The 12,752-nt window shown below is 37.7% G+C and overlaps 1 protein-coding gene across 3 annotated transcripts; it reads right to left on the minus strand.

Moving 5' to 3' along the window:
• Positions 1–1,479: 1,479 nt before the first annotated feature.
• Positions 1,480–12,509, minus strand: LOC107859414 (RNA polymerase II C-terminal domain phosphatase-like 1). 3 transcript variants are annotated; one of them, XM_016704418.2, is made up of 17 exons: positions 11,784–12,508; positions 9,698–10,174; positions 9,225–9,435; positions 8,984–9,141; positions 8,830–8,900; positions 8,567–8,672; positions 8,333–8,416; positions 7,534–8,118; positions 7,365–7,428; positions 6,068–6,195; positions 5,914–5,967; positions 5,533–5,629; positions 4,160–4,395; positions 3,985–4,068; positions 2,790–2,855; positions 2,627–2,700; positions 1,480–2,308 (listed from the first exon to the last, which is right to left on the minus strand). In XM_016704418.2, the coding sequence occupies exons 1-17, from the start codon at positions 12,045–12,047 to the stop codon at positions 2,200–2,202; spliced, it is 2,868 nt and encodes a 955-aa protein (XP_016559904.1). In that variant the 5' UTR covers positions 12,048–12,508; the 3' UTR covers positions 1,480–2,199. The 3 variants fall into 3 exon arrangements, with proteins under 3 accessions (XP_016559904.1, XP_016559903.1, XP_016559905.1); XM_016704417.2 differs by having other exon boundaries at positions 3,982–4,068; XM_016704419.2 differs by lacking the exons at positions 1,480–2,308; positions 2,627–2,700; positions 2,790–2,855; positions 3,985–4,068 and having other exon boundaries at positions 4,160–4,337; positions 11,784–12,509.
• Between the last annotated feature and the right edge of the window lie 243 nt (positions 12,510–12,752).

Here is a 12,752-nt window from a genome sequence, read left to right on the forward strand (position 1 = left end):
TCAACTCCGGCACCTCCACAATAACACCATCATTATAACATTTTCAACCCGTAAAACCCTCAAACCATTTCCGCAAATACCAGTAACAAACCGTTACTCTCATCCGCTTCAATTCTCGAAACACCAAATCACCACCATTAAATGTAAACTATTAGCGAACCTTCTATTCTAATTGAACAATCAGACACATCCAATTTCATAACGAAATAAAATTTATTTGTATCCAAAGAGAGAGAGAGGTCGACGCAGGGTTGGGGGCTGTTAAACTAAATAGTTTTTTCTTTTGTTTTATTTAAAATGACATGTGTAGTTATTTGATTGATTGTTTTGCCACATCATCACGAGTGTCGAGTGCATTTGTTAAACTAAATACTCCCTCCGTCTCATTTTACTTGTCCCAAATTGAAATGGCACAACAATTAAGAAAAATAATAAATAACATGGCTAGTTTATCAAAGTAATCCTATTAAATGATGTTTACATTTTAATATAAAGAAAAGATAATTAATACAAAGGGTAAAACATGGAAAGGAAAGTTTGTCTTATCTTGATAAGTAAAATGGGACATCAACTTAGTCAATTTGGGACGGGTAAAATGGGACGAATTTTAGATGTTGAAAAACAAACAGTTTTAATCATTCAATTTTTAGATCTAGAGACAACATCTTAATCATTCAGATGTGCATTCAGATTTAGACGTCTGAATCTTAAAAAAGCCAAATGGAGCCTTACACTCTTATTTATGTTGATTGTTAAAAAAGTGTCAAAATGACACAATTAGAGGCTACTTTAGGTGTTTAAAATGAACCCCATCTATTTTAAATGTTAAATGAAAGTTCGTATCAAGTTTAAAAGTCTGAATATATGTTTGATCAAATTTAAAACAATCGTTACTCGTTAGAAGATTGTTGCTTGCAGATACATTTTCTTCAATGACATGGGTTTGGGAAAACATCGTTTTCTTTCTTTAATTAATTTGTGTGGGCTGTCCTTTTAGACTATTAGACTTCTCAATAAATTAGTAATTAGTGAGAATCTAGAGAGATCAACGTAGGAAAGTGAAAGAAACAATAAAAAGACAAATGACGAATATACTGCAAATTTAATATGAAATAAAAGCACACGAAATATATAATGACTAAGCTCCCGATACATATATATAGTTTGAGGAAGGACCTAACCATAAGAATTTATTGTACGCAGTCAAAGCTGCTCGAACCTTTTCTGACACAGAACAGACCCATAAAAAGATAACTGGCTTTGCTTTTTACCGAACCAACCTTCATTTTCAAGTTTCTTTCCCATTTTGTTTCCTCGTCATTTTTCATCATTCATCTCATTTTCCCCCTTCCCTGATGCTTATGGAGAATCCAGAAACTCTGAAACTCACAATATTTGGTTTCGTTTTCGCAGTTAAATTTGACTTCGCTACCGTGCAACATTCACCTGTCGCTTTACCGCAAGGAAAATCACAGATTGTGCAAGAAATTAGAAGTTGTATTCATCCACTGTCGAAGGTTACATTGGACAGTAAAATGTACCTAAGGGGTACAAAATCCAATGCAAATATAGGCTACAATAAGCTAATTACAGCTTCTCAAAATTTTCCACTAACCTCTTGGGTATCTAAACAAGGTAAGGGAAAACACCAAAACAAACAGTTTAACCAAATCCAAAATTAACTATGAAATCGTCAAAATTGAAGTATCCCCTAGAAAATACATTTGACATGGCCAAGCCAACTTCACACATTCCACCACTATCTTTGCCTATCAAAATGAACTATGAAAAGTGAATGCTATGCATGCAAGAACTCCCCAAGTAAGCGGCTTATGGTGCGCACCCATCTTGAATATGTTAAACTCATTCCAAGCTCCGAGTGGCTTTTGAGTCTCTAGGCTCCAAAACCACGCGGAAAATAGCAAGAAATTCACAGTTCACACATTTGAACTGCCTACACAGGGTAAAGGATGCACCTTACGCAACCGAAAGGTAATTCAATTTTGCTCTTAAAATCCAGAGACTTGCTTATTGTGGGAGTGCATACTGGATATAATTGAGCTGAAACAACAAGGGCAGCGGGGTTAGTAGTAAAGCTCCCAATTGGCTTCCCAAATCACAGCGGCATATGCTCCCACGCATGTTACATTTTTTATGGGGTTGATTTACAAGCAGAGGTCAAGAATCTTCTATATACAGTCATGGCATAGATGGGTTCTTCGGAAATCTAGCAGAAGATGATACTCGCTGCATACTCCGAGAATACTCAGGTTTCAACCTTTTATTGGAAAATCCCTGCTGCAATGATCTGGATGAAAGAGCAAATATTAAATGCATGTAAATAACCAGAAGCTAATGCTGCTTTTGCCTCAACAAAGCCATGGAGAACAAAACTCAGACAAAGAAAACGGCTCCACGAGAAATCCAATACTCGCCCACCCTTAAACAAGATGCGAGGGCGAAAAAACATAAACTAGGAACAGATGGCAACAAAAAGACAGCATACATTTCCCAACAACCACATACACACACGGTTCATTAGGTTTACTCAAGGTGGCCATAGGAAAAATTTGCCAGGAAAGTGCATTAGTCTAGTATCAAAAGTGAAATGGCTGAAATAACTTGCCTCGGAGAACCCTGACGCTTGTGAGGAAACTGGCCCAGCTCAGACTTCAAAGCAACAAGAGCCCTTTCAGCAGCCTAGAAAAACAAATGTGAAGCCCAAAATTTTAAACCGCGGAGACGAGGGATCAAAGAGGAATTAGCAATGTAAGCTCTAAAATAAGCACCTGTGTTTTAGCATCATCCCATGTTGAACCAATTCCTTTGCCAAATACGCGTCCATCAATTTCCACCTGCAATGTGATCACCAAATAGACAAAAGTACGAAGAATGTCAGCGAGGTAAAAAATAGTTACTCCATAGACATGATAACTCCGCCATCTTAAGTGCATAGTTGTTTCTTGAAAGTTTTGAAACTATGAAAATCACTACTATGCAAACAACATTATAAACCAAATCTCCGCCGACCATCCCCAATATATGAATCTCTAATATTGACCTTGATATTTAGCAACGAACGCTTTCCAGAAACTTCAATATCAATTAAACATCAAATATCTTTTAACCTACAAGAGAAAGAACCGAATACAAAGTTCTTCTGTCGTTGCATGACAAGAAAAGTGAATTTACAGTAAGATCCTGCTACGGAGCTTTGACACTAGAGAATGTACCAGAACAGTTAGCCATGAAAAAAAAAAATTAGTGGTATACAGCCAAGGTAGAATGTCTTTTTAGCTGGCAGAGCATGGACGTTTGCTTCACATAATACAAAAAAAGGGCAGTCCGGTGCACTAAAGCCACCGCTATGAGTTGCAAAAAAAAAAAAGGGCTATGCATCATCAACTGATGCTATCTATGAGAGAAGGAAATAGAGGAAAAACAGTCGAAAATAAAGTGAGGCACAGTTTCAGAAATGTGTTCCAAGGTTAAATGGACAATGCCAAGATCGACAAAGGAGCAATTTGAAAGCTGGAAGTGAAGGAGTACGACTTCTAAATAAGGAGTCAAAGCCTAACTCCCTCCCAACCAAAATGGTGGCTTTCAATATACAAAAGAGAAAAAAAGGAGGAGGCTGGGGTAGGGGGGTTCAAAGTAAGAAGGGAAAGGTGATACATGCTTGTATTCTCTGGACGATATGGAAAGAAAGGAAAGCAGATTTTGGAGATAGCAGAAGCCATCAGCAAATTTATGTTCAATAGTGTATGTTTATTATTATTAGCATACTGGAGTAAATGAAAAGCATTAAAACTGACCTAGATCCATCCAGCAAACAAAGCACAAGGTCACAAATATTGCAAAATAATAAAATCTCGCCTCTAAACCATGAGTCAACAAAGATGTAGAGAGTTCCTAAAACTACAGCTAGGCATGTTGTTAAATTAATCAGCAATAACAAAGAAGAAAGGGAAGTAAACAGGCAACCTGGGCGTATATTTCACTTTTCTGGCCCGGATTAGCTGGTTGAGGCTGAGTTTGGAATGCCAAACCAAGTCCTTCAATCGCGCACTGAAAAAATCAAATAATCAATGGAGTAATCTAAGACCTCAAAGCAAAAGTGAGGTAAATAACATAACATAGCAAGATTATAAAATCTTACTAGTTCTCTTAGGGCGCCAACTGAACCCACCGACTTCTTAAAAAACTCAAACCTTGGGTCCAACACTCTGGGAGGTTCTGATGCAAAAGAATGTGAGACACGATCCTCCTTCGGATATGTTTGATACCCAAAAGGACTCATGTTGTCAACAAACCCGTTATCACTTGCATTTGGAAACCTAAATCCATCACCAAATGTGGAACTGGAATCAGGTTTGAGACGTGACAAGTATTTGTCTGTAGAATCAACATGAAAATGTCAGAATCATCACAGTTATTTGGCAACTTAACATCTGACCACAATGAACATCAAACACTTGGATATTGCATATGGTTTGCTAATATGAAAATATCCCTCTGCTTTGCTACCAAGCACCCTATATAAGACTAGTGGAGTGCTTATTCTGCAAGAGCAAAGATGATTTGTTATACCCCCATACTCTCCACCCACAGTATATTGTGGCTAAGTTATCTCTATACCAAACCAGACCACAATTAGATACCTATAATCTCTCTAAAAAGTTCCTTAACACAAGGATTCAACAGTTAACATCAACATCAAAATGTCTTGGGAGTCCAAAATAAAGTAACATGATCCCCAGCTATTCTGCCAAAGAAAGAGACCTTCTCCTCTTTCTGAACCCTCTTCCAGGAAAAAAACTGGTTTAGAAAAACCACACACATCGTTTATACATTATTACTGAAGCAGTTATCAAAAAACAATATTCTACTGAAGCATTATGCACACAACTATAAGGATGACTCCTCGAAAGAAGGAAAAAGCAGCATCTATGCAAATACTGCAAAACCACCTTTTTAAATTATTATTTTGGTTGGGAGGGGGAGATTATGTCCGGCCCATTTACAAGTGATAAAGGTCAACACCAGCAGATATATAAAGTTCATAAATGTTAAAGCTCACATTGGAGTAACAACCCAACGAACAACTTCTACTTTTATGTAGACAACCTAATGTAGAACTAAGTAGCAGGAAAAGTAGAACTTCACACAAGCATAAAATGCTTTTAGCTCAACTCAAATTATTCCCCCTAGAGCATTACAAACTTACTCTCGAAGAAACTCACAGGCATCATTTACTGAGAAATACATCAGACAAACTCAAATTCAGCATAAAATGACGAATTTCAATCCCCTTAAAGACTGTATAGGGATACTCATAATTCCAAGTAACAACAGCATCAATTCAGAACTTTACTCTATCACCAAGGTTGCTCAAAGTACACTCTATAACCGTGGAAGTACATATCGTTTAGCTAATGCAAGATGATGGAATCTAATCACAGTAAAACCAACTTTTGAGCAAGTCAAATCATTTCCCTACTGTCAATTATCACATACAACACCACAAATTACCTGCCAGATTCATAAGAGATTCCTCAGCAGCCCGTTGTTGGGCTTCCCTTCTCGTCCGGCCAATTCCTTCTCCAATTTTTTCTCCTGCAAATGACACCTATACAAGCAATACAAAATATGATTCAATAAGATGGTTAGACCTCAGTAAAAAAGATCGCAGAAAATCAGATAGGAATTTCATTCGACAATACTGATGGCAAGAAATTATAAGCACAAAAAGTGTTCAAATTCATACTACTGAAACATGGGTTTACAGATCCACAAGCAAAACAAAAACAAGGTCCATAGAGACTTGCAGATTCTGGTACGTGCTTCATTAAGTAAAGGTGAGACATAACACTCATTGGAATAGTAGAATGGGGATATGTGTGCTGAATATACCTCCAAGGAGAACTGCAGTTCTGGACTTGAAAACAAAGCTGATTTGAATTCGACCTGCATGTATTTGCCATAAGCATTCAGGGACATCACAAAGAGGAGGGAGGACAACTTTACGATAGTGCTGCCTGATGACTGGGCATAGGAGAAGCAGTACCTTCGTTCCACACTTGAATGCGATATCTTGTAAAGCTCCAGCAGGTGTTTCCAAATATGGATCATGTCCAGGTTCAAGGTCCAGATCCCTGTTGCTGGAAGACGACCGACCCAAGGAGACTTCCTCAACTGTGAAACTAGAATTCGTTAACATGATTTCTGAATAGATATTTAGCTTATCTCATATTTTTAGTGCAATGACATCACATAATTGCATCAAAAATCTGTTATCTGCTGCTTCTTTTTTCAAGCCTCGTGTGTTTGTTTTATAAGAAAACAAAGAGCAGTTATTTAGTTTGTACACGTTTAAAAAAACACTATTATTTAGATCGAAACTGATATATAATCTTCATTACCTATTCATGGGCATGTAGAATTTCAAGCTTAATAAACCTAAACAAATGTCCATGATGATTCATATAACTGACCCCAAATTGTTTGGCATAGAGGAATAGTTGCTTTTTATATAACCGTTGCATCAGGGCCAGCTTTTACACACCATGACTAATTCCACCGGTACCTGCTAACCCCAACTATGACAGGTACCGTGTAACTCTTCCCACCAATGCTTGGACAACACATGGTTGTCATAAAACTAAGAAGAAAGATGCAAGCAAAAATGCACTCCTAAAACCAAAGCACATTTCCCTATCATAGAAGAAGAAATATGGGAGGAGGCTGAGGTTAAACCAAAGCACTCAGCATGAGCCGATACTGCTTAGTTTTGTTCCTCACGGGCGTTATAAGAAGGGTCCATACTGCACAAATTTTGTAATCTCTTGTAGAGTAGCCACCCATTTGTCCTATTTTCAGCAGTTTCCACTTCTGAGTTCCGACAAGGATTATTGAATCACAGCATTTATTACTGCATATTCCTGCAATCCTGCTTTACTCTGTTTTATATTCCCTATGGGTGCCGTATCTATGTTATGTCATCTGCTGCTGTGCTGTACTATGTGTTTGTGTGATATCTCGTGACTTGAGCCGGGGGTCTTTCGGAAACAGCCTTTCTACTTCATCAGAGGTAGAGGTATGGACTGCGTACATCTTACCCCCCCCAGACCCCACTAAGTGGGAATACACTGGGTTTGTTGTTGTTGTTGTTGTTGTTAGCATTTATTACTGCAAATTTCTAGTACTTGACAAGCTTTCAGATAGCAACTTAAAGGAAAAGTGAAAAACTAAGAAGCAGTTTTGGTCCAACATATATATACCAATCAGAAACAGTCCAAGTGAACGAGTCAAAATGCTTAAGAAAGTTTAACTTGATGGTTCTCAAGCATGGTTCATGACTATACCTGGCGCTGGACGAAAGCTAGGTTGTGACTGGGAAAATCTCATCCTGTCATCCCGAGGGAATACCTGGAAAAAAAAAAAGCGGAAACAAACCAAAATACAGTTCGGCCATAAGTTCCTCGTGATAAATGAATTTCCAAAGCTGTGGGCATTAACGAGTAGATAACTTACCTCTTTTGGCAACCTCTGGCTCTCAAAAAGACCTCTATCAGATGGCATAGAGATCTCCATTTTGGGAAGAAAAGGTGGATGAGGAGGCCGATGTTTGTTAATATGCATAGACTCTGCATTTAAAGGAAATTCCTTGGGAGGCAAGGCTCGATTAAGTTGCCTAGGGCTCATCTCTTCCTCAGCTGGAAACCAACCATGTGGCTGCACCCGAGGTGGCACAGACACTTGTAATGGAGTCCCCATAGGGAACTTTGGTTCACTTGATACTTGATCTCTCGTGTCTTGACCGTGTTGCAATATAAGTAATCTCCTCCTTGTATCAGGATCTAATTCAGATTCTGGTACCTCACCCTCTTCCCTAGCAGGAGAACTTTGCAAGCTTGTGTCCTGAGGACTTATTGGAGTCACCGATGATTTAAGTACAGAAGTCCCTTGAGGGAGATGCTGAGCAGGAAAAGGCACCACTGGCCCTTGTATGGTTGGCTGTGAAATAACAGGTGGGACAGAGTACTGGAGAGCTGGTGCAAGTCTTGGATCCAAATTTGTCATTTGAGAAGGAACACTTGTTGAAGCCAACAGTGCTTCCTGAAAGATCAAGATAACTAAATATTACGCTACAGCATCTGTCACAAAGAAAACGGGAGTTCCACTACATGCTAGAAGCAAAATTAAACTGTACAAGGGAATGAATTATCAAGATAGAGCAGAATAACCACATCCAGCACTCCTGAAACTCATGAAATGTGTGGATACATATTCCCAAACTGAGTATAAGTACTGAAACATAACAATATTGTACCTTTAGTCTCCTTTCGACCTCATTATCAGCCATTCCATCAAATCCAAGTGAATCTTTATTCCCGTTTACAGCTGAAGGTTCATCCTGACCAGCAAATAACATAATCTCAAATAAATATTCATAAATTCTCGTTAATGGCGCAGGATTTTATCATCCATATTGGAGATAATCATGAAACTCTTAAGATATTTCATTGAAGAAAAATGGGAACTTTCGGATATCATTCTCACTAACCTCTGAAATCAAATAGTTGCTAACATCAGGAGCAGAAGGAACTTGCTTAATATCATCTTCATACACAACTTCAGATATACGCTGTAATAGGCCTTCATCAAAATCTCTGTACAACGTCAGACCAAGTAAAACTAATTTAGCTACAATCAGATAAAAGAAACTAACACCGAGAGAAAACCAAATCAAAATAAAATCAGATAAAATAAGTAGGACAACAAAGATTACTGGCACCAGGTAACCCCTATGGTGTCCTAAAATCTTACTTGAAATAACCACCCCTGACATTGCAGGCTACATTTCTGGCAACACATAGGACAGGAACAGAATTGTTGCCCTACAGTATAATTATTCAAGTGCTTGTTAACATACGATATAGATCATCATCTAAAGGAAACACCAAAAGAATGTGGTATATACTTCAGCTTGAGGGGCAAAATATGGAGCAAATGCAGGAACAACATGCACTCTTGGTTGATCCTTCTCATCCCACACTTTCAAGCGATCATCAATCACCAATGCCATCTTAGGATGACAATTTCCATCTTGGAATACATTGAACAAAGATTTCCTCGAGCCTACAACATAATCACGGAAAATCAGTGATAAGAGAGAAAAAGAACAACCGCACCGGTGAAAACTAGGTAGTTTAGAAACTTGCCAGACTTGACACAGACAATACGATCCAAGAGTTCATTTGAGCTAATCAAGTTTGAATCCGGATCAAGAAGCCGCCACATTTCTAAAGCATAATCTCTTTCAGCCATTGTGCATACATAAACTTCAAAGCGCTTCCTACCCTTTGCAGTCAGATAGCTTCGGAGTTCCTCCCAGGCAGGTCTCAATCTCACGAGAACACTAGTATCACGGATCTGCCATGGAACAGAAATTGTGATGCCTCCCCAACACAAAGGGAAGATAAAGCTTCAGACCATAAAACAGTTAATGCAAAAGAAACATAGGAAAGAGAAATGAACAGTCCCGTCCTGTACCCCTTTCAGTGGTAAAGGTGAGACCTACAAATGAATTGCAATCCTCATCTGGTAGTCAACTAGTCATCAGTGGACCATAGATAACACCATTAGAAAAACAAGGATAACATGGTATAGATAATAGAATACAAATTAGACATACCGTTGGATTAATACGAGTAAGAATAATGTTTCTATCTTGCAACCTAATCAGGGGTCTGACAATAGTTTGGTGATTATCAGACAACGCCAGGACAACCTCAGACTGAGATTTGATCACCTTTCCATTGTCAACAATCTGATCACTTTCGGCATATTGCTTTAAAATAATTTTATCCTCCTGATAACGCTTGACCTCAGCCATCATAGCAGAGGCACGCTGCGGATCTGACTCTGAATTTATTTTCCGCTGCAAGGCCTCTATTCTATCCTCAAATGAACGCATTGTGTTGGCAACTATGAGTGTCTCATCAAGATCAAACACAATGCCAAGACACCTGAGGTTTAGCATTGTTAGACAATAATCATAAAGTCCTGGCGCAACCTTAAATCCCCAAAAGCAAGGACACTGTCCTCCAAAATTCTTAGACTGCATGGCGACTAAATGAAGCTCTTCTCTTCCAAGTGACATCACTGCAGTCTGCATAAATAGAAAGTACGCAGCAGCAACTTTGATAAGCAAACAATCAATATTTAAAAGGGAGACAAAGAGAACGAGCCCAAATAAATACCACGTACAAAAGGAAAGATGTCTCACAAAATCTAAGCTACAAATGCCACATTTGCAGAAGACGTGGAAGATGTATTTGTGAAACGTTTCAGCATGTTTGTCTATTTGCAACAATTTCGATATACTATATATAGTGGACCTTCTACATTATATTAAAAGGAAAAACAAAACAGACTTTCTATGTTTCATCATATCGAAAAGCTGTCATTTGTAAAAGAACTTCTAATCCTCTTCGAGGCTTCATTTGAATACAGACACCTTTAGCAAGAATCGCAATTTAATATCTACAAAATAAATACAGGAATAGAAGTAATCTCCCCTCCCACAGACTCAGTAGCTCTTCAAAGAAACTTCAGCTTGTCCAGAAATACAAGGATACATTGTACGTCAAATCTAAGTTCCTAAGACTCGGGTGTGGGTGTCCATACAAATGCAGATCTAGAGGCCGTATCCTTCATAATCCAAAGTTAAAATTCGGAGATATGGATGAGGGGATTCGGCTAAAAATAATTCAAATATCTAAAAATAGTGTTATAAATCCTAAATTATGAGATACTATGTGGAAAGCTTGAAGAGAAAACATTGATAAGAGGAGAATCCCGGAAGGAAATAAAAGGAAAGGAGTGACATGAAAAATTCTATAATACAAAGTACTCGAATTTCTTCGATTTCTCCTTAGCTTTTGTTTAGATTACGAAAATCGTTGGATTTATCCAATTTTGGTCAAAGTACCCAAAATCGGTTGACCAAATCGGGTACGGATCCCCGACAGCCATGTCATGTCGACACGTGCGCGTACGAAGACACCCATGTCATGTCAACACACGTGCGGCACCGAAAGTGAAGAGTCCAAACAACTTAGCCTTGTATAAAACCCTACCCATCAGCCCACCCCTCTCTCAACTTCACACTGCAGTAAACATCAAAAGGCTTGACCTTGCACTATCCCTTCACAGAAAAACAGGTAATCCATTTAGTATTAAAGTCACCAAGTTCATAGAGTTTTCACATATATGTAGGTCTCAAATTTTAAACAAAGCTTCAAAGAGGGTACTGTAAATTTTTCCAGGAAAAGCAGTCCATGTCCAATTTTTTCAAGAAATCTATTTAGCACTAAAGTCACCAGGTTCATAGAGTTCACATATATGTAGATCTCAAATTTTAAGCAAATCTGTGAAAAGAGTTCTGTAAACTTCCAGGAATAGCAGTCTATAAAGTCCAAACTTTTCAAGAAAAACTACAAAAGGTACTAACCAAATGACCATCTCAATCTTTTTGGTCATTGTCCATTTTATCCAGAGTCCACGTTCTTACAATCAGGTCCTTCCTTTTTTTTTTTTTAAAGTATATGTATGATCAAAAATTAAATTCTTGAATTTCAATTTATGTTTTATCATAATTAGCCAGTCTTGTAAATGATCCAATTAGGGTTTTTTTTTCTTTTTCCTTTTAATTCATTTAACCAGTTCAATTTTGGTACTGTCAATTCAGCAGCAGCAATGGGGGTTTATTATTATACCTTGTTATCTCTGAGACATGTTGAGTGCAAAAGAATGAGCGGCGAGTCTTGGTTCAGCGACTTTGATTTTGTAGGTTCCAATTTGAAGCTTATTCCACTAGTAACTGTATGTAGCACTGCCAGTGGTGGACATCTCTCACTTGGTGCCGAATAGTGACTTATCTTTATTACCTTCTCACCCCATACGGCACCGTTTTCACCGTACAATTCCACTTCTCCCACCATTCTTTCTCCTTCATACAAGATCACCACCGATTTATACATTTTTTTGCCCCCTTTTTACTCGCTAATAATAAAAAAAATTAAGAATAAAAATCAATTTCTATTTTTTTTCCCTTTCAGTTTCTCATCGATCCTTGAAATTATGCTTAAGAAAAAGTCAGATCTTATCAGATCTAATCAAATTTTATCAAATCAACCAATGAAACGTCGTCGTTTAACAAATTTTCATTCAGATTAACACAGATTTACCCAAACAACACTCAAAAAAAACGAAATTTTTAGGGTTTTGTTATAGAAGATGATGATGATTAAGAGAAGATTAAAAGTAGGGTTTAGATTTTTTTTTCTGATAATACGGCGGCGGCGACGACGATGCGGTGGATCAACTGTGTGTTTGTGAAACCCTAGATCCACAGAGAGTGAAAGGTCAAAATTGTACAATCTCTCTCTCTCTATCTATTTCTCTCTCTAAATTCTTATTACACATGTAGATGTTTATAACGATGATGACATAGATATATAGGACGAAAAATATAATACGTTGTTAATTCAGGGAAAAAAATTAAATTAGATTCGCTGTTAAAAATAAATAAATCTAGATTTAATGAGTGCTTCCGTTACGTCACGTATGAAATGTGAAAGAAGGAATTAAAACAAAAAGTACACTGTATCTGCACATAGTTTTAGAAAAGGTATCTTCGATATTTTTATTTAGGTGAAAATCATTTTCCCCTTTAATCTTAATTT

This window comes from Capsicum annuum, chromosome 2 (assembly GCF_002878395.1).
Source record: "Capsicum annuum cultivar UCD-10X-F1 chromosome 2, UCD10Xv1.1, whole genome shotgun sequence".
Taxonomy (NCBI): Eukaryota; Viridiplantae; Streptophyta; class Magnoliopsida; order Solanales; family Solanaceae; genus Capsicum; species Capsicum annuum.